Raw genomic sequence first — 26,214 nt, 5'->3', positions numbered from 1 at the left:
TGGCAGTAGAGTGTCTCTCTGTGTGTGTGTGTGTGTGTGTGTGTGTGTGTGTGTGTGTGTGTGTGTGTGTGTGTGTGTGTGTGTGTGTGTGTGTGTGTGGAGGTATAGCTGATGTGCTGGGACAATGGCGTGTTGTCCCCCATCTCAAGGCCAAACCTTTTCGTCCCAAAATTAAGCTTCCCAGTGACGCTCGGCTCCTGTTTACTCATGGGAAGGAGCCGCGCAACCAAAACAGGCAGAAACACTTTGTGTCTGCGGGTAAACAAACCAGGATCAAGAGAACAACAAGGACATGGCACATCCCTCACCAAATCCATTCAAATGAGCTATCCACAAGGACGGTCCTGTTCAAACCAGGAGAAGCTGAGAGGGAGAGAGGGAAAGAGAAAAAGAGCTAAAAGGGTGGAAAAAAACAGTGTTTGGAGCCAGCCACATGCATAAATAAATCATGTGAACCCAAAGGCTAAATACCACGGCAAGGTTCAAAATCCCACCAGCAAGCGGAGCATGACAAAAGGAGGAGGAAGAGGAGGACAGGAGGAGGAGGAGGAGGAGGAGAAGAGCTGATAAGAGGGTGGGTGGGTGGTTGTGAGGGGAAATAGCCGCGGCTGGAATGGCAAAGAGTGCGCTAGCAATCAGCGAGGGTGTCTGGAGAACGCAAATCCAATCGGTCACGCCAAAGCCAGCCGTTTTGCTGCTTGTGCAACTTTTAAAAGGGCTGACTGGCTACAGAAGCAAAGGTTAATGTAGACGGAACGCAGAGAGGAGAAGAGGAGTTGAGGGGGTGAGAGAGGGGGCACACACAGCATAGATCTGCCCAAATTGCCATGCGGCGCCTGGCGTTAAAGCAAAGGCGTGTACGGCGGCAGGATTAAAGAGAAACCAAAGCCTCCCCGACCGAAACTTTGGCACCAGTCAACAAAGCTGGGCGTCTCAGGGTGACAGCTACGCAAGGAAGCCAATTAAGTCAGCAATGAAAAGGGTGCAGTCACTTTTAAAAGCAAGGAAGGGGGGACGCAGCAGAGAGGAATACTGATAGAGAGAGAGAGAGAGAGAGAGAGAGAGAGAGAGAGAGAGAGAGAGAGAGAGAGAGAGAGAGAAGGGGGCTTGACAGCAATATGGCCAATTAAAAGTTAGATTGGTTCCCTGCATAATCGGGGGGTCCCTGCATGATACTTTGAACAACACCTGTGCAAAACAAACAGTAAAACTGAGCTTTTCCTAAGCAATGTGCAGTGGCACTGTGAGCAGGGCCCCATCTGCTCTGTGTGTGTGTGTGTGTCTGTGTGTTCCATCAATCAGCAGAGACCTGTAAACCCATTTGTGGAGTTCAGCTAATGGCTTCTGCATCACATAGAGCTGCTGTGACTGAGTCTTTGGGAGAGCGTTCCCCCAAACACAACTGTCGAGTTACCCAGAGGGAGCTAGGAAAACATCTCAAAACCTTAAATGCTGCATTAAATCAGAACTGTCATTTCATATTATACTCCACTAGTACTGCTGCTACCACTAAAATTTTACCTCCAATGCATTTTAGAATGTATTCATTCTGCAAACAGTTAAATAACAAATAAAATAGCAATCACATGCAGGTGACCGCTGGGGAGGTGACAAGCACGGCTGCGTTTGACCGGATTATGTTTGGCCCCGAGACTGGACATGGAGGAAGGAAGAGAGACTCCATCTTCTCCTCCTGAGGTCATAGAAGATGAGATGCTGGAAACACTTTCTTCTTTCTCTTTTTTCTTTCTTTTTTTCTCCCATACCACAGCATAACAGCAACCCAGGGCACTGGGCCCAACATCTCTGCACCCCTGATGGCAAACAAAAGCCAAACACAGACATCGTTTTGAACAATTCTAAGTTTGAGAATTAATCAGAACTTGTGTTCTGCTAAATGGACACATGTTTCTAGTATAGTTTGTGCCAAGCCCAACCATCTGCGATACAGTGAACCACACTCTACCCTCTCAACACTACCCTGAAACGTGACGCAGATTCTCATAACACTGAGGGGTCAGATGAGGGCTCTGGCCTCTCTCTCTCTCTGGAACACATCCTCTCCCTCTCTCTATCCCTCTGTGTCACTCTCTGTCTCGTGCATCATTTATCAAGGCCAGATAAGCGGCCATTTGCCAGTTAATGCCTGGTAATTAGACCGGCCCTCCGGAAATCAGAAGTGCACTGGTACAGGCCCCTGACAGCTCGCTAGTCAAATAAACTGCATGCATTTACATCCGCTGACACGGTAGGTGAAAGTTGAAACAAAGTCTTTGGAAGGAAAAAACCCTGTGTGTGAACCTTCTGAACTCTTTTGTTCACTTTTCAGAAAAGTATTTCAAAAGGTCTGTGTGTGCGCTGAAGCTTAACAGCAGTGGCATGCGGCAGGATGGCTTATACAGAAAATAATTTACATTTTTGGAATAGCCATGTCACTGTTGTGCCTTCAATCAAGAATTCAGTATGACCAAAAGAGAATGATATACATGAATGGCCTTCTGCAGTTGTCAGTGAACTTAATATTTGTGTAAGTATGTTTGAGACTGCTTAGCTCTTGGCTAGAGAGCGGAATAGTTTCATATGGCCTACCCCATAGATATAGAAAGGTTACCATACCATTTGTGTCTCCATCAACATTGCCTGATAATTATATGGGACATAACTTCAACTGTAGCCTTCAGTTTAGCAGCTTTTGAGGTCGCTGATAGTCTAACCATTAAATGTTGTTAATCAATGAGTTTGCTACTAAGCTAACTGATACACACAATCTCCATGATTTAACACTTTAACACTCATTTTCATGTCTGAAAGGGGGATTTTGGATATTAATAACCCCTTTCGCGACAGCGTGGGCTACTGCCTGTGACAGCACGACTGCTTTGCCGTGCGGAGTCCAGGGTGTGTCCACATTGTCAGGATTCCTCAGTGGCATGGGGCGGTGAAGCTTGCTGTGTTTGCCCTGGCGTTGCCACGGCGCCCTATTTGCTTTTTGACAAGTGTTGCGTGCTTTGTTGGCAACGTTTCCTGCGTCTGCAAAGGTTCCAGTGCACACAATCAGCAGGGGTGACACCTTAATGTGAACTTCCCCAATGACATCATCGGCCATAAACACAGCTGATTGTGCATGATACCTTTGCCACCTAGGAGGTCCTGAGCACAACATAAAGTTAGTGAAAGTATTGACCAAGAGGAAATCAAACCCATGGTCTAGGCCAGCGCTACAGTCCTGTCAAGTCATACCAGCTGGCAGACACACCTGAAAGTTACCTGAAAGTCTTTACCTCCCTCTGTCCTTGCACAAAGTGTGGTTGCAATAAACACAAATGTGATTCAGGTCCCAAGACGGGAGTTGGGCACATTGGGGTTCTTTTTTTGTTGTTGTTGCTATGAGCATGGCAGCATTTTGGAAAAGATTGATGCCTGCAGAGAAAGCAGCAGCTCCATCCAGGACTAAGAGCTCTAATCTGGCCCCTCTGCTCCATGTCTCTGTTATCTTTTGGGGCCCTGTGAGCCTCGTGCCTTCGGTCCACCTCTAAGCCTGTGTGTGTGTGTGTGTGTGTGTGTGTGTGTGTGTGTGTGTGTGTGGACCCCCCCCCACACACACACCCCCCTCCTTCACTCCGAGCTCTTCCCGATCTCCAGTGTGGCAGCCAGACACAGGGGCCACACAAAGGAATCTTGGGGTCTGAAAAACAGAGGAGCAAAAACAGCCTGGAGCCTGGAGAGAAGCCCAGGAGCTGATGGAGACAAGCAGAGCTAAAGGAGGTGGGAGGGGGAGAGAGAAGGTGAAAGAGAACAGAGAAAGGGTGTTTGTGTCTGTGTCTGTGTCTGTGTGTAGGGGGGGTCGATTCGGGCCTTTTCCCCTGCAGACACCCTCACGGGTCATTATTCAAGCTCGGCTCACAGGTCTGGGTCAAGAAACGTTGTGGCCAGTAACACACCAAAAGGTGGCAACACACCCCTGAAGGAGCAAACAATTATTTCAAAACATACACACATACATGTGCACACACACACACAGTTCAGGTTACTGTTTCAAAGAGCATCCCATAGTGTGTGGGCATTCCTTTAGAACTGGCCCAGAGAGCTAGAGCTTCAGCAGCACAGCCTACACATCAGGGGCTTCGTGACTGTGGGTTATTTGGGCCAAAATTATTTTTCCATTCTTTTTGTGCTTAGTGGTCACATTCCCCCTTAACCCCCCAAACACACACACACACACACACACAGTTGTCGCTTCAATTGCCTCTCGTGTCCCTTTTGATGTGTGTGGCTACAATGGCTGCAGATCAACACACACTCTGGTCAGCACAATCTGACTCTGATCAGCACAGTAATGCAACTTGGACCCTGAAATTCTGATATATATCGGGCGCTCAAGGCGCCAGCCCCCACCCCATCCCACCCCCAAAACGAATCATATTAGTTTCTTCGGGCTATGCGCAGGCAAAACAAACGTGTCTTTAATGACTTAAAGCCAGGCTTAAATCCTAAGGCATACACCGGAATGTCAAACACCCATGAGAGGCATACCGTAAGGTGGGGGGGGGGTTAACCTGTGCACAATCAAATTCCTTGGAGCTGATACCCGTAACCATGGAGCACAGGACTCTCTTGATCGCCGTCAAGGAAAGACCCATGGAGTGCCAGTCTTGGGTTTTATGGCACTGCTCGTTCTCGTCTGTGTGTACCCGTCGCCACTTTCACTGCTGCTTATCGTCCGGGGAGCAAAGTCTGAGAGGTATCCATGACGATGTGAGGTTAAGGAGGAAGTGACCCGTATGGCATGGCTCGCATGCTTTGGGCTGCTGAAAAGAGGCTGTTTGGGGTTTTCGCCTAGGTCAACCATGCAAATGAGAATTCTGAGCTCTGTGTCGGCCGCCTTTTTACACTTGACCCTCTCTGCTTCTCTATGCTTCAATGCCGAGGAAAGCCAGACGGATAGAAAAAAAAGGAAGGAATGGAAGGATGGAAACAGATTGACAGACAGAGAAGATATAGACAAGACGACAAAACAAGTCAATCAGCAAGTCAAAAAGGAGAGAAAACAGAGGATCCACACAAATGAACTAAAAAAAACCTGCAAAAATAAAAACGCAGAACAAAATGAATACAGACAGAAAGAAGCAGATAGGTATGAGGAATAAAAAGAAATGCATGATGGAAGAGAGAGAGAGAGAGAAAGAAAGAAAGAAAGAAAGAGAGAGAGAGAGAGAGAGAAAGAGAAGGCTAGGCCTGCATTATTCTACTGCAGTGAATATAAACAGACAGGCCCGAATGCCTAATCATGCAGAGTGGCCTGATTAACGCTGACTCAGAAATCCCCCAATGCAGCCAAACCAGCAAGAATGCTACATTTACACTCCCGGGCAACACACACACGGCCAAAATCCTTCCTGTTTCATTCATTTTGTCACGGGTTCACCTACTCACCTGCTTCTGTCTTAATTCATTCTAACAAGTAACATTGAACTGCTCTGCAATAGTGGAGTAAGAACACAACTAATGCTAACTTGCTGATGCTAACAGCAGGATTCTGAATACTGAAGTCTTATCAGCTGCCAGAGATAGTCAGGGACGCGCATGAATTCATACACAGGCGGTCACTTTGTCTTTTTCCACCTGAACAAATGTGCCTTTGTTCAGTTCATCCTCCTTTCATCCCCTGCATTGACGTGACTCCAAAACACAGATCAAACTCCAACGCTTCACCACATAACGGGTAATCTGGAGGGTTCAGTGGGTCAACCCTTCTGGCTCTTGCACTTGGTCCTTGCGGTTAATGAGTGACGACTCTGGTACTGACAAGGTAGCGTGTTATTTCTCACAGAATAAAACAGAAAGGTCTGTCCCAAACACAAACACACTGGGACAGTACAGCTATCTCTAGTGGGCGACTGTTGTGTGTGTTAATCTGTGTGTGTGAGTAGTATGTACATGTATTTTTCGCACATTTTCTATCTTGTGATTATAGATTTTCAATTTATTGATGTTCTGTATTTATCTATGTTCTGGTAACACTATTATCCTTTAAACTGTCATGTCAACAAAGCCTATTGAGTTGGAGAGGGATCGAGAGAAAGAGAGTGAGAAAGAGAGAAGGAAAGAGAGGGGGGGGAGAGGGAGAGAGAAGGAGAGAGAGAAAGAGAGAAAGAAAGAGAGAGGGGGGGAGAGGGAGAGAGAGGAGAGAGAGACTCCACTGTTCAGTAACACACGCCTGTCAGGGAGTTTTCACGTTGTGGAGCAGAGTGAAGCGACTGTGCATTCTCTGAGAGCTTTATTAGAGAACATTCCATTCTTCTACACAGAACCCAACCCCCTTTCCCTCCCTCCTTCGTCTCCCCCAAGGAGTGACTAACAGTCTTACATCCAGGGGTGTTTTACACAGCGTGAGAGAGAGAAGTTACATAACCGTGCAACACTTTTACTGTCAGGTGTTCATCAATCCAACACTGAAGGCCCCAGATAAACTCAGCATTCTTAAAATAAGATCTGGAAGCTTAGCAGCTTATTAGCCAGCCATCAGTAATGGTTTCCCCTTCATGGTTTGGTAAGTACACTTCACCCAGCAACCAGAACATTAGTGCTAATGATTCAGCCCTAAATCCCCTGCTAGTCTCGTCTCAGTTGCCTTTCTGTTTCCTTCAAAGCTTTGTACAGTAATGAAAATTAGCGCACACCTCACCAATGAGGAAAGGGTTTTTTTTTTTACAAAGACTGGACTTTTATACACTCCACAGAAAGTACCCAAAAATCCCGAGGGTAGGCCCACTGAACTGAGGGCTGTGTTTTACGGTGTGCTAAAAGATTTTTTAATGGAAAGAGGGCGAGAGGCCTACATGGAACACCTTGTCAGGCTGCAAGTCTCTAAAATCTGCCCCCCTTACCCACCCCTTACTTCTGGCATTCCCCAAACTCTCAGACAAAACACTGGGAATTTCTGTTCCTGTAAGACACCCTTTTTTTCATCCATCAGAGGTCCACTCAACCTTCATTAAGGAATGAACAATGAGCTGCAGTTGAATTTTTTTCTTTTACAAAGTAAAAGACATTCCTCAGGCATTGCTTAGTTGTTTGGGCAACAACTTGGAACAGTGTAACGCAGAGCTTCATAAATTCCTGTTGTGTTCTCAGAACAACAAAAAAAAAAAACAATGTGCACAAATAACATCTAATGACTAAACCTCTAAGGAATTTGCAGTGATGATGTGACTTTATTTGGTTAATAGTTTCAAAACAAATGTTTCACTTACTGACAAAGCTTCATGGGAATGCCTTTACAGTCTGCTACAAAAAAAACCCGACCGACTGGAATTTCAAACAGCCAATTTTAACTGTCAGTGCAATAGATGTTGTCTTGGGGGATGGGATGTTAAACTAGCCTGAGTAAGATTCCTTCACACTTCCAATCACACTTGATTGAAAAACTGTACAAAAAAGATCTAACCTTGTTAGATCATGTCTACGTTCTACGTCTACGACACGTTATGTCATAAGCTGAGTGAGGTCTCAGGGGGTCCTGCCGTGTGGAGCAGTCCTCCACATGGAGAGCGAGGAGATGCTGAACTAAGGCTCTCTCTTGTCTCTTGCTGGGCTAAGGCTCTCTCTTGTCTCTTGCTGGGCTAAGGCTCTCTCTTGTCTCTTGCTGGGCTAAGGCTCTCTCTTGTCTCTTTAGGGGGCTTATTTCCCACAGTCACACAGCTGCGCTTTGAACGGCTCCTCCTCGTAGTGTTTACAGTAACACAGCGATGATGATGGCATTTATGGTTTTTTTAAAAGGCTGCTGAAATATCACGGCCCGTTTCCCATGTGGTATCTGTCCGCCACTGAAGGGGTCTTGGTACTATACTCATTCAGCTCTTCAAACTTCAAGCAGGTCTCTTTTTTCCCCCCCATCTTTTCCATGCTGCTTTGCACTCCATTGAGAGACTCTTATAAACAAAATACCCTAGCTGCAGAAACAAAAAAAAACTATAAAGAAAACACTCGGTTTGAGAGTGATGCCAACATTTCTACCCAATAAGCCGTTCTGATAAACGATACATCCAAGTCTGCACAATCATAACATGTGGTAAAGAAATACCATTTCACCACTAAAAAGGGAACAAGGAACAAAAAAACAAATCAGTCGTCAAAAGGATACTCAAAACAAACCCCTGTAGAAAATAACTGCATCCAGATATGATTTGTCTCACGCTTTCTCCAATTCCTTAAAACAGCCGCATGGAGGTTCCCTTGAGAGGGGGACACATTATGCCCTCGACGGTACATAAACCTCAGCACTAAAACTCCAAAGCCCCATCTCCTCGGCTTGTCACCTTGGTCTGTTTGTTCTGGCCTAGGAACTCAAGAGTGGACAGATGCCAAACACGCTAGACATCCTACATTATCTACAAAATGGGTCACGGACATGTTGAGGCAAAGCCAACTGTCAAACAATGGCCTGGCCGTTTATTAGCGCTGGGTTGGTCCAACAGCTACAAAATAAAATAAACTCCCATCATTACACACGCTGGTGCCTAATGTAATGAAAGACGTTATTGGGGTCTTTCGGGGGGCAGTTTTCCCTACCATATCAGAGGAATTCAAAACAAACACCATTAGACCAAAACTAAAGCAACGAGTTGGGGCCTACAACTTTGAACATTCCTTGTGGCTTCTAGGAGTGTTTATCAGTGACCAGCAGTTGAGAGGAAAAGGGCCTTTCGGGGTTTAATAATAATGTGATAAATAAAAGTAACTGTAGCTTAGTCAATAGCTGCTATCGGGCACAATCAATGAATGACAAATTAGTAACTAAATCGTTTCCTTTGAGAACATATCCACAACCAAGGCACCATAATTCATACGCTAAGCATTCACAAAGCCAACATAGTCGAACAATGAGTCATAAATTAGAGCCTCAACACCTTCAAAGGGACACCTCCTTCATACAAAACATTGTGAGCACATCCGGACACAAACACACACACAAGACAAATATAAGAGTCCTGCACCATTCCAGTTATCTTCACACCATCTCTTGCTCAAGGCCTGGAAGGAGCCCCCCACACACACACAACCAAACAACACCCCTTCCACTGTGCAGCATTCAGTCATTGAGGGGACAAAGGTCACCATGGACCACAGGCATCACACATCCTCCTCTGCCTATAGCCACCATCTCACCTATAGACTGTAATTCAGATATCATCTTCCCAGTAGCTCAGCATATTTTTTGTGCATTTTCAAATAACATACCTCATCCATGCTGTCATGTCTCTTGTTTTGCCAGCGGGCAACGAGAAAAAAATTGACAAAAGCAATGAATATGTTGCCCCAGCAATTTGCCAATTTACATTTTTCTGCTGTTACTACGAGCCCAGCAAAACCATGGAGCATGGATGTGAATATTTGGCAAGGTCCCTCACACACTTAAAAAAACTGAACATTAACGCTTGGCCCCCGACCAGTTCCCAAACTATTTAACTCTGGCAAAAAGGAGAGCATAATGACAGGATGCTCTGAGCCAACTCATACACTGGTCAGTCTCCAAGACCAACTACCTAGAGGGCAACATTCACTGGTAAGCAGAAAGAAGACCCCAGGAGCCATTCACCCATACCATAAACCCCCAGAATATAGCATTCCTTCCAGCATCCAATTGGGCCAAATTTGGGAAGTGTGTGTTTTATAACAGTGACAGCGGCAATACTTTAGTATGCGCTGGCAGGCCACGCTGTGACATGATTTAAGTGCAATAACACCACTGCACGCCGCCTGCATTTCCCGCATAAGTGATGAAGACTTGTTTTCATTTCTTTGCCAGACAGAAGATCTTTATAAACACTTGCCTGGGATTGGAGTGTTTGCTCGGACATTTTTGAACGATTTCACACCGCTTTTTGTGGGATGCGAGCTTGCTTCTCCCGGCTTTTATTTTCATCATTGTTATTTGGTTGGTTAGGAGGGCAACTGACCTGTTGCGCTCTGCAAATGTTCTTTATCCAAATTTCATTAATCAAGACAGAAGGATTTGATTGATTATTGGATTTTACATTTTAAACACTGGCAGAGAGATAACAATAGCACTGACGTTCCCTCATAGTCCTTGTGAGTTGCTGCAGCTGCTGTTGTGTAATAGCTGTGCGCTAAGGTGTTGGCTCTCGGTAATGTTAGGCCTAATCCATCTCACAATGGTCTTGTCTTCAAACACTACGCCAAGACATGTTATACAATACCCGACGTAGACATTAATTTACGGTATGAAAACAAGGGAGTCATTACTATAGCTTGCGGATTGTACTCACCTCATTAGACGGTATACTGACAACACCTGTAGATCTTCGCTTTTCTCTCAACTTTCTTTTTTCAATCTGTCCCTTGCCTTTCCTGGCGCTGGGCCCGGAGCTCTTCTTCTCTTTGCTTTTGCCTGGTGACGGACTTTCCTTATCACTATCATTGCAAGCAATCGGGTTGGCTTCTGCTTGCGGGCTGCCAGGCACTTTCTCCGGCTGCGGTGCTTTCTTCGGGTTTCCTGTTTCGGCACACCTGGCGGGTGTCATTTGTGGGTCATCGTCTGGCCTCCTGAGCGCGGAGGATGAGGCCGACCGAGCCATAGGGTATGCTGATACACAATTGCTAGACGTGGAGCTGCCACGATCTGGATTGCCGTTGTTGTTTAACTCGGTGGTTGGTGCTGCGCTGCGCGTCTCACTTTTATTACTGTTGGTCCCAAGAGAAGCTGAGCCTGTTCCGCTGCCAGTGCACACGCCTGTGGCTGCGGCTATGTCCCCAAGCATTTTTGCTCTCATCTTCTCACGTTTTGCCTTCCACTCCTCTAGAAAGTCCGTTGCTGCGTTTGATCTAAACCCACCAGTTGCCATGTTTCCTTCTGTCGTTGGGCCGTATTGTTTTCACGGGTGAGTTCACTTAAACTTGTAAACCACGCCACTTGGTGAATAATTGTAGCTTCCGTTTGAACGCTAACGTTATTCCCGGTAGTTACACGGCATTCCTCCACAGTTGGCTTGTGCGAGTTGATCTACAAACGAACATGCACGTTACAAGTTTAACGTGACATCTAGACATTTGAATGAAATCTGACCTAGGTCAAGTTAATTTAGTGAATATATATATATACAAATGTCTCTTAGAAATGCATTCTGTTCGCAATGTTGTGCTTTTAAAGACGAGGTGAGTGTCACAAAGTTTGTGGAACACCATGGCAGTTTGACCTGTTGCGCTAAAATCGTATACAACACAGGCTACCTTTTGCTGACATGATTGGGAAGTTTACTTCTCCAACTTCATCGATTTGCCTCACAACACAAAACAAATGTCAGCTACTTTAATTAAATACATGCTAGCCTCCATTCCAACAGTTTTAAGCGCAATATGAGGACTGAACTCACCTGTGCTTTCAGCAGCGCAGTCGGTTTCTTAGGATCTGTCGGAGGAGTACAGAGAACTCACTGGCCAACTAGATTAGTCACACGCGAGCTTCAGAACAGTGCTCTGCCCCTCTTTCGTGAATTGTGAGGCCGGGCCGAGCGTTTCCGAAGTCTCACGAGGGTAAGCCGAACTATTACGAGCTCTGACGAACGAGAACGAAATAGGCTATGTTTGAGTTATTTCAGGTACAACAATCCACAATTGTTATAAGAGCTCTTTCGCTTTAAAAACCCTTATCTCTACCCCCGTTAATAATAGCACAGACAGAATGCATTTAGTTTGAAGAAAGGAGAGTCGCACACATTATGTGTGTGTATGTCTGAATGTGTGCGTGTGTGTCTGTGCTGCCATGCCTGGTTGATTAGTAACAGTGAGAGAGTCGCTGTCAATCACGAATGGAAAGCTGAGGTTCCATTGCATAGGCTACAGTTCATTGTTGATTATGTGCTGCTACACGTCATGATCTCCCACGCAGATCCCATGAAGCACAACAACGTCAAAGGATGAGTCATCCAACTCTAGAACATCTTTTGAACAGCCATTTGTTTTTTTGTTTTTATACACAAATATAATTGTTGAACAAAATCATCACCTTATGGTACAGAGTAAGGGGTAACCCTCCTAATGTAAGAGCTGTGGCTGCATTCTCCTAACAAAGCAATGCCATATGGCTCTTGTTTTAGGAGGTTTACCACTTACTCTCATTTAACTTACCCAGGTCTATCCCTGATGTCAATAGAAGTGGAATATATCTGTTTTTACCACTGGTAGTCTGCTCCAAGAGGATCTCATAAAGGCAGTTTTGGAAACGTATATTACACATAGGCATTCATATTGTCATTGCATTATCATAGTTTCACTGGCAGCAGTATAGGTACACACATCTATGATATCACACAGAATTTGATTGTTTCAAATTAGTCTACTTATCAACAGAAGTAGGCCTATCAAACTGCTAATCTGTCCATTCATGGGCTGTGTGTAAAGGGTAACGTTATGCATGCAATCAGTAATGTACTGGATACTGGGCATACAGGGGACGAATCCCAGTTGGCTGGTGTGCCATTAAAACAAAATATAGGCCAAGTTTTTGGTAGCTCTGCATCATTATTTGCTCTCCAGCTGGTGTAGGCCTAAGCATTACAGTCTAGGACAGGGTTTCTGTCCCAGTACACACTCGGGAGTTTCCTTGATGGCTTATTATGTAAAGCATGTACTGTGCACTTTGAACTGAATGGAGCTGAATATATTATGACAAGCTGTTAGAGATATCCCAAATTGCTTTTAAATTCGTATTTCCCAGCAGTTCGAATATCTCATTTCATGCTGTTCATTGATCATAATTTAACAATCACAACAGTGTGTCAAGTTATTGATTAGGGTGAGTGTTTGTCTTTTTGTTTGTGTGTTTGTGTTTGTGTTTGTGTTTGTATTTGTGTGTGTGTGTTTGTGTTTGTATTTGTGTGTGTGTAATTGTTTGACAAAGCTAATACATTTGATCTACAATTGTTAGTAAATTGGTAGTAAAATCAATTAAGATGCTAATCAGCACATTAAAAAAACTAAAGAAATCAGTTTTTTTTCAATTCTATTAAAAATATGGCAAAAGCACAATTCAAACCAAATTCAGGTCAAACTTAGCTTGTTTATGTACAAAAGTCAAGGCCATGAGCGCTTCAAAGATTGTACATGGGGTTTTTTCCCAGAAATACACACATTGTCAAAGAAGGAAAAGTACCTGGGGAGGGGTTTTTGTGTGTGTGTGTGTGTGTGTGTGTGGGGTGGGGTGGGGTGGGGGGTTCAAGCGGGAAGCCTAAAAATAGATCCTGATCTGAGAAGTGAGGTCACAGCGCCACATATTTAACATTTTTTAGTCTGCTTTAGAACAGAAGGCAGGCTGATAGCCTCTAATGTGGACCAGTGTCAACTCCACTTGCCTTGCTTCGAACTATATTAATCACCTTTAACTCACACAACACTGGAGGTGAAGGAGGATGTATCTTCTGCTTTGAATGTTGGAGTTGCTGTGAACTCTTTTCCTCACAAAAGGGCTCAAGGTTCTTTTAATTAACAGCTGGGCACACTTAATTATTAAACAAAAAATGCATGTCTACTTCCTTGTAAACCTTGGTGCCTAGTTATGAAAAAAAGTTCCAAGTCCAAAAACCAGTAACTTGTCTTGAGTTCTTTTTTGCTGGGCAATTTCCTTTCAAAGTGAATGAGATATAGATTTTTGATAAATTCTCAGAGAGGTCCATTTTGAGGAATCACTTTGGATCTTTCCTTTTAAGAAGATTTTAGCCATAAGCAAAAATAGCTTTGCTCATTTCTTTGACAGAATTATGTCTATCCACTTGTAGCCGGTCTTGTCTCTTTTCATGCCTCAGGACTCATGGTGCGAGTTGTCCAGTTGTCCAAAGGGCTCTTCTTACGAGTAGTAAGATGACCGAAAAACAAGAAGTCATGCAAAATGAGGCGACGGCACGCCCCCCTAAAGTCATCTGACAAGAAGTGATCTCGTACAAATCAAAGTACCCCCAGTTCACGGTGAGTTCTTACGACAAGGAAGTTACGTCATTTCACAAGTTACGGGTTGTCACAAGCCGTCAGCATGCACAAATGGAACGCACGATTAGTTCTAGACTTCAGGTCCATTGTGGAGGGTGGAGACTGGGAATGGACATACAAAGGCAAATGTCCTCTGTCTGTTGGTGGTGCTGGAGTGTGTTTGGATGTGATAAGGGGGCTTATTTGCCTCTTTCATTTGTAATGGCCGGCATATAGGACTTAGCTCCTTACGGTTAGTTTCAGAAATTATCAGAAGCACAATATGTGAGAAACCCAAAACCTTAAGGGTGAACCCAAAACCAGAAATGGAGAGCTGATAGATGGAGATAGAGCCATCACTGCTTTATGGCCATATGCATTGCTACATGATGCAACTGTATGATCACATGATCTACTAATAAGTTTATTTTTATGTTATCTACTGATCTACTAGTAAGTTTATTTTTATTTTATTTACTGCCAAGACCATTTTCTGTACTATGACCCCCCCCCTTTTGTTTTGTTTGTATGTTGTCTGATTGTTTGTTGTTTGTGCTTTGAAAAAAGCTAAACATGGAGGCCTGCATTTGAACAGTTCAATCAGAGAGTGAAGTCTTTTTTAAAAAATATATTTTTTTTCTGTTGCTGACTCAAAGTTGTAAAAGAATAAGCAGATGCCAGACAGAGTTGAATGAGATGGTGGAGAAGCACCTGGTGGTGGACTCTCTTGGCCAAACTGGCTGAGGCGAGCGTGTTTACGGACTGAGGGATGTTTGGATTATCATGAAAAGCGAGGAATGGAGCAGGTCAACCGCTGACTTAAAGCTCACGGATGACCATGGGTATTCTCAGAGCAACATCCACCTGCATGAAACACTCGTTGATGACAGCTGCACGTCCGTTACTTTTCCTCAGCCCTCCAACGGGCAGAACAGTGCCATCTGCTTAGTACCATCTGGTGAACCGAGCGGTCAGCAGGGGAATGAAGTGGGTCAGCCAACTCCTCCACTGTGCCATCCCTCTCCAGAGGGCACAGGGACAGTTTGCGGCTGTGTTTTTCAGTTGGATGGTGCCATGCTTAACCCCTGGAATACTATCTGTGCTGTGTGGAACCCTTGAAAAGATGTTTGAGTACCAGCAAAATAATTGCATAAAGAGGTGTGGTTGTGGTTGTTTGTGTGTGTGTGTGTGAGAGAGAGAGAAACAGGTGACTAAGTCAAATCTGTTACATTAGGAAAAAAACATCTTTCCCAAGTTCCCCTAGATACCTGGAGTGTGGTAGATAAGTCATGTCAAAACTCCCTTCATCCAAATATGTAATGACGGAAAATGGAAAGAAGACTAATTTACTTTGCCAATGGGAAAGGAAAGGAACAAGGAATTTGCCATTGCGTAACTATGGCATTTGCATCCCCATCCATCACTGTCCACCAAGGATGACCGGTTTCAAACCAGTTCCAGTGTTTTCAATTGATACAAACTTGATATAGAGTTTCACTGAAGCTGGACCTGATCCAGTCTTGGCTGCAAATATAAACGAAACCGACTCCGATGGGCCGTTCGGAGGCTGTGCCTTCTAAAGAATATTTGCGTAGCTTAATGAGAGTTCCACATGTCTAAGCTGGAGAGGAACGCGGTAGACAAACTGAGGCTGTTGGTCTTTCATGAGTGGGGGCTTTCGCACGTCTGATTCTGAAGGCAAGGGTGGCCGTTGGTCCCCTCCTCGCTACTTGCGCCTGAGTCCCGCTACTTAAGACTCAAGTCTGCAGCTTCAGCAAAGTGGGTCTGCTGAAGGGAGAGGAAGATTAAGATTTAAGACAGATGAGTGGAAAGAATGAACACGCACAAAAAAAGGAGAAAGAGGATGAGATGAGAGTGGTGGTGTTGGCAGAGGTGGCAGGGAGGATAATGCCCTGTCTTTTCCTGGATGGCTTCAGACCCCGGGAAGTGTGTCGGCTCATCACAGAGCTGCAGCGCAGGATCAACACACAGACGATGAATCATGAGCCTCACTCCTGAGGTTTGCGCCCCAAATATGTGACGAGGGGGATGCGCGGCTCTGCCAGAAAATAGTTTGGGTAGGAAACCTCTAATGTCTCTGTCTGCATGAGAAAATAAATCAAGGTTTAGCGCTGGCTAGCTCAGCTCTGGCTCAAGGGGCCTGGTATCAAACCAAATTGGGCATACAGATCTTCCACATCCACAAGTTTTTCGCCTAAGCTTTTTATTATTAGGTAGAAACATGGGTACTAACAATTATGTAATTTTCAGTGACGTGCAACATTAAACCTTCAGTATTTATATGGTTGTTAAAAAAAGGCATGTTATTGTATGAGATGTAAAAGAACTCAATAGCTCCCCCACCCCACCCCCAAACACACACACACACACTGTTACTTCTGCTTCAGCATTGTCCGATGTAGTTTAGTGTGTACTTTCATTGGACTCAGTGAAATAAGGGGTCCGGGACCCATTAGAGGTCTCAGGGAGCTGCAGGGGAGGGCCTTGAGATGATGGGAAATGATTCATTGTACATTTGCCATTGATTGTTTGGGTTTTAAGTGAATTGTGGAACCCAACACTGTTCAAAGTCTTATGCTCGACACATGCAAGTGTTGATAAATGAGGCTAGCTAGAATGCTTCAGTTACAAAACCATAGAAATTATTTAACTAACCTCCAATAAATAACACAAATATTCATAAAAAAAACAGTCTTTTTACACTGTGAAATGTATGGAAATGTGAAAATGGAAATGGAGTATTTCACTTGTGATATTTGAGGATTATTTCTGGGACTTTATGAGTTCTTTTAGAACGTTTTTATGGGGCCAAATAGAGTAAGCTTGACAACTGCTCTGGACTTTAGAGTGCACAGATGGAGTCACAATGAAGACAGGCCGACAGGTTATTACATCCCCTGTTGGAACTTCCTTGGAGACCGTGTGTGCGTGCGTTTCTGTGGCTTGATTGTCGTAATTTGTAAGTTGCTTCAGATAAAAGCATCTGCTAAATGAATAAATGTACATGTGAATTGCTGAAGTGTCAGTGGTGTATATTATATGAAGATCTGCCAGTATATGGTAACTTATTCCTCCTACGCGAGTATAAAAGGGGGGGATTAATGCACTAGATTGAGTGTCGCGACCTCACAGGGCTGTGATGTAGTATGCCCCTCAGTGTGTGGGTGTGAATGCTTTTTATCCATGTGATGAGAACCACTTCTAAATTAAGTGGCAATGCTAACCAATGGGTAAACTCAAGCCCACAAGTGGTTATATCTTAAAATACATACTGCACAACTTTGATATTAATTCACGCAAACCCATATTTTACACAAACATGTTACATGCTTAACTCTGCATGTAAACACACACTCAGTGTTATAATCTTTGTTAGCCTCATAGGTATGTCTCAAAATTGAATGCAGACTTCTATAATTCTCCCCAGGTTTGTTGTTTTGGGAATATATTACTGTAATTAAATCCATTTGTTTTTGTAATGACTCTGAAGCAGTGACCCCCCCCCCCCCCCCCTCCCCCTCCTCCTCCTCCTTTTTGCCTGGGCTCCTGTCCAGCTGATCTTTTCCCCATTAGTTGTGGTCAGGCTCCTGATTAGGCCAATCTGGTGGAGGTAGCAACACAGGGCAGGAGGAATGTCCTCAACACAAAACAGACTGGGTGACAAAAAAGCCAAGAGAGCCTTTTAAAAAGATGGAACACAATAGAGGAAAGGAAAGATGCATAATGTGTACAATTGGTTGTTACTTCTTTTTTGTAATCATGGATTACAGTCGCCTTTTTAAAAAAGGCCTTGGTGTGCTTGATGAAAAGCCCAATCAGACAAGGGACATTTAATACAAATGGCAAGTTATACAAAAGGATATACAAAAGTCTGTTAAAAGAAAGGACAACAATAATAATAAACTGTCTGCTACCATCAAGATTGCATTGTCTGTATATTGATTGTGTGAGTGGTGGGGCATTTAGGGCTGATATGAACTTGAAAGGAATCATTATTTTGAGGACTCATCACAGTGCCAACATTACTGAGAAAGAAAGAAAGCCAGACTAAATTGTGAACACATGCATACCTATTTTTTTCCATGGCTTTCAATGTGATCAAATTGTTAAGACTGTTTCCTGTTGATCAAAACTGAGCGAGTGGAGGTTGAATGAGTGGACAAAAAAAGCACCATCTAGTGGCACACAGCTGGAGTTACATGTTGGTTTATCCTCAGGACAGCTAGAACCCTCAACTTACCCAAGTAGGGTTACAAGGTGTTTAAGTGGTTCCCATATTGGGATAAAAGATATAAACTAATTAACAAAGATGATAGTAGTAAAGTACTGTTAAAAAAAAAAAAAAAAAAAAAAAAACGGACACAGAATGTTTACAATGTACAAGTTTATTTTTATTGAACTCTTCAGTGGTTGGTAGTCACAGCACAGCTTGCATGTATGAAGCCACACGCCTATTTTACAAGATAAATGGGGTATTTAAAAAGGGGATGAAAACAAAAACAAAAGATCTAAACCAATGAGGAGACAGCTGACAGTCCAACTACAGCGACGTTCTGTGTTCAGCACTACAGTATTATTATTTTTTTTATCTTAAAAGGCCACTGAAAAAAGCGTAAAAACATGTTTACCATTGCATGGACTTGAATTCGACAAGGTGGCAAGTTCGCTACGAACCGGACAAGACTCCTCACATGGCATTGACAGTGCATGTAGACATCTGTGAAACAGGACTGGGTTAGCGATAACATAGGGATTTTATCTGTTTCGTTTCTTCGAGTTGGGGGGAAAAAAAAAAAAAACCTCTATACTACAGGTTTAAAAAAAAAAAAAAAAAAAAAAAAAAAAAAAAAAAACAAATGGGGAAAAAAAATGAACACTCTTTCAAGGAGACTAAATACAAATGTGTGAAATGTAGTGAAGCAATTATATTATTATTATTCTCATCTCAGCAATGTTTGTGGAACACTTTAAAAACTGAAAAAAAAAGGATGCACTGAACACTGTAGCTGTAGCCCTCATAGAAGGGAGTAGCTCTACTGTAATTCAATGTCTTTAGGCTAATAAAAGATGATGAAGAAAGAAAGGAAAAGAAGAAAGAAAGGAAGAAAAAGAAAAAGTTTAAAACACACTTTTTTGTCCTCTGGAATTTGTATATTTTTAATAAGTAACAGACGGGAACCATAAACGCATGCCATGTGTTGGTCTCAAACGATACATACAGGTATATACAGTTTCACTCAGTACCTGCTAAAAACATAGTGAGGATTTAAGAATATAAACCAACGACTACACTACAAACTTTAAAAAGAGAGAAAAAAAATTGGAGAGGGAAAGAGAGAGGGAGGAGAGGTGGGAGCAAGCGATGGAGGTGGGGGACGAAAAAGGAGAAAACCCTTTAATAGTGATGGGACTCGTCATTAAAGCATTTTTTTTAATATGAAAGAAATGCATATTGCACATACAGTGAAAGCTTAAATTCCACCAGGTCCACCTGTTTCAGTAAAGCGAGAAATTCGTTTGCCCTCCTAGAGGATCATGCCAACACACAGGTTCATCCAGAGGCATGGGGAGAGACGTGTGTGTGTGGTGTGTGGTGTGTGTATGTGTGTGTCCAGAAGCACAGAAGGGGAATGTTGAAAGGTCAGAGCCTCCAGGCCTTTAGGGAGGCGTGAGGACATGTGTGGCACTTTGGGCAAGGGGGGGGGTGACACACAGGGCTTGAGGGAGACCAGCACCATGCCTAAACTCCCCTTTATAACACAGACATTGGTACGGAGGGAAGGAAAGAAGGGGACATGGGGGGGGGGGATAAATGAAAGAAAGAAAGAAAGAAAGAAAAAAAATTCTGTGGCACAAATAAAATTAAAAAAAAAAAGGTGGTGAATATAACTGTTCTTCTGTGACATCCCAAGAGATCAAAGCGAAGTGTTTCTCATTGTCTTCCTTCTTTCATTTATATACAACTAAGGCTTATTGGTTAAATAGTTTTCGAGGCGTTCCCTGCCCACTAGGATTTTCAACTTATTTTTTTTTTTTTTTATCTTCTTCTTCTGAATGCTGTTTGCACCGCTGTCGCTTGCTGTAAACTCAGTGGTCCTGTCTAGGGTCAGCGGTGTAAAAGAAACATAATCATTTTATATGAACAATCTAACGGAGAACGTGTGAGGGAGGGTGGGGTGAGTGTTGCAGTGGAGGAGTGAGCAAAAAGGGGGTACAAAGAGGATACAAAGGAGAGAGAGAGAGAGAGAGAGAGAGAGAGAGAGAGAGAGAGAGAGAGAGAGAGAGAGAGAGAGAGAGAGAGAGGGGGAAAAAATAGAAAATAAAACGGTGTAAAAAACAGAGAAAAGACTGATCAGGAGAGAAGGAGCTTTTCTTGTCACTCATGTCTGTTTGCAATTAATATCTAAATGTGCAATACCATTAGTTTGCTGCCATGGGTTGGGACGTGGGGGGGGTGGCACAGACACCGAGAGAAGGGGGGCAGCAGGTGAATGGGGGGGGGGGGGGGGTGTAAGGTTCTGTTCTATTTGGAAAGCTTGCTAATGACTCGAATCAGGGCTCCATTTTCATCCTTTAGTCTCTGGTTATCTGCTTTCAAGTCTGGTAGCATCTGAAAGACAAAACAGGGAGGGGGGAGTGGGGGGGAGACATACTGTTAGTACATTGTCTTGACACCATGGTCAAGAGGAAGACCCTATTAAAACCCAGTGCTGGTGCAGGTTAATTGCACGGCCTGTGTTGCTGACTGACAGAAACCACAGCGCTAGGCTTGTCCTTTGTAACGGGTCTCTTTTTCTCTCCCACACGCCAAGTGGTGTGCGGCAAGCACACAGGAGAGACAGAAAGAGAGAGCATACACTGCAGTCCAAAAAAAACACAAAAACAAAAACAGGAGGGAAAAGAATGAAAAATCAAAAACTCTGCCAAACAGCCATGCATACACAGAGCCAGAGAGAGAGGGAGCCAGAGAGAGAGAGGGAGAGAGAGAGAGGGAGAGAGAGAGAGACGGAGCTGAAGTCACGACATGGGACAAACTCCTGCGAAACAAACAGAGCTTCTTTTGTCTGTCAAGAGAAACAGTGTACAAGCACAAAACTAACCAGATTGAAAAAAAAACAAACAAGGGGGCTTGGGTCAAATGCCACTTTGGTCGCTATCTGTAACTGCAATGCAGGGCCTGATGGCATTCAGAAAGAAGAATGGGCGTTCACTAAATGCTGCGGAAAAAAAAAAAAAAATCACAGCAAAAAGCACAGGACTTACTACACTATTTTATAAACTGTATCGGTCCAATACAATACAAGGAACTGCAAATGCGCTCTTGGGAGTGTTTACCTGGAAGGCACCAAATATCAGATAAGAGCCTCCAAACCTCTTTTCCGTTTAGATGTAATGGTGTGAATCTGACCGGTAAAACTCAATTGTGCAGAATCTCGGAAACATTCCGTAATAAACTAAACGTCTGAAAATCAGTCCTCATATTCTATGCCATTCCTTCGTAATTATCTTCAATTAACCAGAGAGAAACAGATTGCCTGACCTTATCAGATTGTGAGTTTATTGTGTTTGCAATAAAAGGAGAGTTCATTAAAAATGTGTTTCCCTGTACACTGAAGACAGGGGTTGGCTGGCGACAGTGGTTCCTATAGATATTTAATGGGACCTTTCTATGACAAGCTCTGCTGAGGAATTTTGGCACGCCGATGTCATATTTCACTTCCAAACCATCAAATTTCACTTCCAAGCCATCAATGGGTGTTAATTACATTCCTTTGCCGCCCCTAGGGAATGTCGCACGTCGTACAACGTAGTCATGATGCATTTGTGTCTTGAAGCCATGCAACAGACTTTTGCTGCAGGCAGTAACACACAGGCCGGGCTTCAGTTTACAAAACAGGGGAGAGATAGGGGTCTGGGAGACGGGGTCTTTATGAGACCTGATTGTACAATCAAAGTGTGTGTGTGTGTGTGTGTGTGTGTGTAGGAGGGGAGGGCAAAGAACGTAAAACATTGTCTGTGGGTTCAAAAACCACAAGAAGCCACATCATGCAAAGAAGCCAAAAGAAGCCAAACCAATGCAACTGCAACCAGTCAGAGGGGCTTCAGAACACCACACCAGAGGGGAGGGGCGGGACGGGGAAGGGTGGGGGTAATAAAACTAATGGGGGGGGGGGGAACACTTGCAGTGTGATTCATTACTGGAAAAAAAAAAGCTTTTTTGTTGTTGCCGTTTTAGGACTTGCTTTTGTCAGTGACAATTGATCACAAATGGTCCATAGGTGATCAACCTATTAAATCTATTTAATCCAACAAGACCACACACAAGCATTATCTATGCTCTTTTTTTTTTTAAAGTAATGACCACAATGACCCAGCCGACCCAGCCAACCCAGCATGGTAGAAGGGAACATTTTAGGGGGGGGTGGTAGTCAGGGGTAAAGGAAGGGGGTGGCTCAGAGGCAGAGGAGGGAGGAGAGGGGGTGCACCTGCCTGTCTAGAGGCGTGGGGCGGAGCACTAATGGAGCATGACAAAGAAGGGAGTGATGGACAAGTGGGTGGGTAGGTGGCTGTTGTTGTTGTTGTTGTTGTTGTTGTTTGGGGGGCCATGGGGAGGTGGCATGGCGTAGGGTGAGGGTGGGTGGGTGGGTAGTTTTGTCTGGGCGCGTGGCGGAGAGCCTACAGGTCCACTGCGGGCAGCGAGGAGCTGCAGGTGGTGGTGGCGGCGGACAGCTTGGCCACCACGCGCGCCAGGGCGCGGTTCTCCGCCTGCAGCCTCTCGTTATGCTGCCTCAACGCCTGAACCTGCTTTACCTGGTGGAGGTTCTGCAGGAAAACCACAACACAGGAGAGAGAGAGAGAGAGAGAGAGAGAGAGAGAGAGAGAGAGAGGAGGAGGTGGAGGAGAAAAGGAGGGAAAAAAGAAAAGGATAGATGGGGTGGGGTGTGGATGGAGAGAGGTTAAGGGAGAATGGAGGAAGAAAAAGATGAGAAAGAGTAAACAGGAAAAGAGGGAGAGAGGTGGGGTGACAGAAAAGATTTAGTGTAGAGTGACAGTGAGAATTCAGAGAGAGATGCAGGCAGTCAAGAGAGAGTGGAGAACACAAAACAATGTTCAGACAAAATGGAGAGAGAAAAATAAGTTGTTAAAAAAAAAAAAAAAAAAAAAAAAAAAAAAAAAAAAAAAAATCAGGAACAGGAAAAAGTATCAGGGAGACAAAAACAGAAAACAAAACCAGGAAGACAAAACAGGAAAGGGAGATTGTTACAAAAAATGAGGACAGGCTTGTGTAACAGTGAAAATGGCTCGAAGTCGAACACTATCATCAGTGCTATCTAGCGATCTATGGAAAGCAGTGACGTGAAAGAGCGGAGATGGCATCGCAGAATTGCTCAGCAAAGCAGGACTCCGCAGATAGAGCGAGCTATCGAACAACAGCTCCTGGAAATGAGCAGCACTTGCTGATTAAGACATAATGGATTTTGTTTTGTGTTTCCTGAGACAGAACATTCAATCTGACACTCCTTTTCAGAAGCTAACAAGCACCGTCAAGGCAGATAAGTGTCGAAGGACTTGTGAATGCAACCAGTCATTTTCAAAACAATAAGACTTGCTGAAGTACACAGGCAGACTGTGCTGCAGGATGTTGAACGCTACAATCTCAAAACACCAAATTGATATACACCCACACACACTCACACACACTTATGCGCACAAACAGTCAAACACACACACAGGATTCACTGCAGTCACAACAAGGTTTACGCTGTCATTTTCAACAGGAGAGTTGCATCAAACCGATAAAAACTTGCAGCAAATTATTCCTCCGGTTCAGATGTTACTGAGGACACTAAAATGAATCACTTCATTGTTCATCTAGCACCCATTTTTTGTAGAAATCAATGGTAACAAACCATAAAAATAATCAAAAGTAACAAACAGAATCCCCCCCCCCCCCCTATATCATACACATTCAAGAATCAGAGCATACAGGCTGGAGCACCATTAGACGAAACAACCCTTTTCAATATTTGAGTAACTGATAAAACAAAAGGTCCAGCCCTTTGAAATAATCATCAACCAATTACTAATCAAACATCCTTAAAATTAGGCCTACGATGTGTCACAGATAGATAAACATGATTAATGTCTAAACCATAGCTGCAGTAAACACAGAGAGATGGATGAGTCGTGATGTGTTAAGCAATCATTGTGAGCGTTACCTTAAGTTCCTCCTCCATCTCAGAAATCTTCCTTTCTAGAGCCCTTCTTTCCTGCAGGGGTGGAGACACACAAAGAGTGTTTACTTGACACTAGTCACGCACACGTACACACACATATATTCACAGAGCACAGTGAGACATCGCCCAGCACGCACACACACACACACAGAGTATTCACACAGACTGCATCCACAGCCTCTCTAAAACCCCCTGAGGGGCTGATGTGGGTTCTGACCCCGAGGCGATGCCCATCCCATACATGAATGGAGATCCTATTTGGTGGGTGTCAGTACAGACCAATTGATGTGTACCGTTGAGGTTAGGGTCATGGATGTCTGGATGGATGGATGCAGTTTGTGACATGTAATGAGTAGAGAAAAGTAAAGGTGGATGAACAGGAAAAAAAAGAAAGAGAGCGAGAGAGAGGTGTGGAAGCTCAAAAAACAAGCAAGGTGGTGAGGCATGGAGGACAAAAACCTGAGGGGTTGCTGTGAAATGGGGGAGTAGCCTAGTTATTCAGTCGGTAAGTTATTTGTAGGTATTTATAGGTAGGTATACATCTCCCCTCGAGGAGTGTACAGTATGGAATGTATATGGAATGACGTATGGAGGACAAGAAAAGTGAACCAAAGAGTTTCTCAGTCATGCATGACTGAGGGCGATGCATGGCTGTGTTGGTCCGGGAGGCCATAGCCCATGTTTGCACAGGCAGACCGGTTACGTGAGGGCATGAATGTGAATGTGATGAATATGGCCCTGGGAGGTGTCTGGGTGAGGCTGTGGTAGGAACTTATTATTAGAGGGAGACTGCTTTTTCACAGCCTCGAAATGGATGACCTGGATGAAGGGGAAAATTGGGTCTAAATTAGCAAGAGTGTGGTGACGCTCATGGGGAGCTGAAGGTGGTGGTGCAAAAAAACAAAAAAAAAAAAAAAAAAAAAAAAAAAAAAAAAAAAAAAAAAAAAAAACATTACAGGTGTGGTTGTTGTGTCCAAAACAGCACATGCAAAAAGACTAAAAAAAACATTTTCATGTTCTTTCTTTAGAATCAAAATGAAACAGAAGCAAAATCCAGACGCATTCTCTCCCATCTCGTTCACAAACACACACACACACACACAGACCAGGTCGCAAGTAACAGAGACCAACACTCAACAAAGGTGAACCACACGTTGCCTACAAGCTCTAAGACACACACACACACACATGTGTACAGAAGGGAGCTTGTGATTGGCTTGTACAGGAGAGAGGGGTGGGTAGAGTAAACCTCCCACACCCCCCTCGTCAGCTAGATGGGCATATGTGAACAGCCAGGAGTAGCATAGCCAAATGAGCTGTAGGAACTCGGCTTAAAAAGAACCATACCACCCAGCTGATACTGAGGCCTGCTTGAACCCTTCAGACATAAACCAGTTGGCAGTGGATTATCATTTAGCTTTAACTTGACACATAAAAAAAGGAGATGATTGTTGTCTGTTTATATAGCACACAGTAAAACTTAAGCTTTTAGCACTGACAGAATCATTTAACATGTGAACTATGTTTATTTGAGATGGATAAAGATTTATTTAAAAGTGAGAAGACTCAAGGAACTTTATGAACTTGAGGAACTGTTATGAACTTTTTAAAAAAATGTCTAGTGGGGTTGGAAGGAGCACTGGGCATGTTCGTTCTAACAGTGCTGCAGAGATGCGATAAGAGAATAAAAAAATAAATCATCTTTACCCTTTTCTCCATCTCCAGCTGCGAGCGATCAGCGAAGCGTTCCTGCCTCTGCAACACAAACAAGAACCGTGACCAGAGTGACATTTGCAGCGCTTTACTACAACACACACACACAAATGGCGCAACAAAATCACAATCACCAGTCTGGAGTTAGACTCGTGGCTTTTGGATGTCTGGGTGAAACACAGTGTGGGGGGAGGGGGGGTCCAGACAGAGTTTCCTGTCTAGCACTGAATAAATCCAGATAATTAACAGTACACAGCTCACC

General features: G+C 43.9%; 2 protein-coding genes across 12 annotated transcripts in view; both read right to left on the bottom strand.

The window, feature by feature from the left end:
- pawr (PRKC, apoptosis, WT1, regulator) overlaps positions 1-11,945 on the bottom strand; it is a 60,745-nt gene extending 48,800 nt beyond the window's left edge. The window contains exons 1-2 of the mRNA XM_048268830.1: positions 11,394-11,945; positions 10,290-11,023 (exon numbers count right to left, since the gene is read on the bottom strand). Coding sequence (XP_048124787.1) covers positions 10,290-10,865 — 576 coding nt within the window. The 5' untranslated portion in view covers positions 10,866-11,023; positions 11,394-11,945. The remainder of the gene's footprint in view (positions 1-10,289; positions 11,024-11,393) is intronic.
- A 7,320-nt stretch (positions 11,946-19,265) lies between these two features.
- ppp1r12a (protein phosphatase 1, regulatory subunit 12A) overlaps positions 19,266-26,214 on the bottom strand; it is a 65,957-nt gene continuing 59,008 nt past the window's right edge. For 6 of the 11 annotated variants that reach the window (XM_048267439.1, XM_048267444.1, XM_048267446.1 and 3 more), the window contains 3 exons: positions 25,947-25,994; positions 24,222-24,272; positions 22,493-22,824 (listed from right to left, as the gene is read on the bottom strand). In XM_048267439.1, the coding sequence (XP_048123396.1) occupies positions 22,678-22,824; positions 24,222-24,272; positions 25,947-25,994 (246 nt within the window). In that variant the 3' untranslated portion in view covers positions 22,493-22,677. Of the gene's footprint in view, positions 20,612-22,492; positions 22,825-24,221; positions 24,273-25,586; positions 25,618-25,946; positions 25,995-26,214 lie in introns of those variants that run through there. The other 5 variants (XM_048267440.1, XM_048267449.1, XM_048267448.1 and 2 more) reach the window with 3 other exon arrangements.

Source organism: Alosa alosa, chromosome 17 (genome assembly GCF_017589495.1).
Source record: "Alosa alosa isolate M-15738 ecotype Scorff River chromosome 17, AALO_Geno_1.1, whole genome shotgun sequence".
Lineage (NCBI taxonomy): Eukaryota > Metazoa > Chordata > Actinopteri > Clupeiformes > Clupeidae > Alosa > Alosa alosa.
Note: the sequence above shows the minus strand (reverse complement) of the source record. Positions and strands in the feature narration are given on the sequence as shown.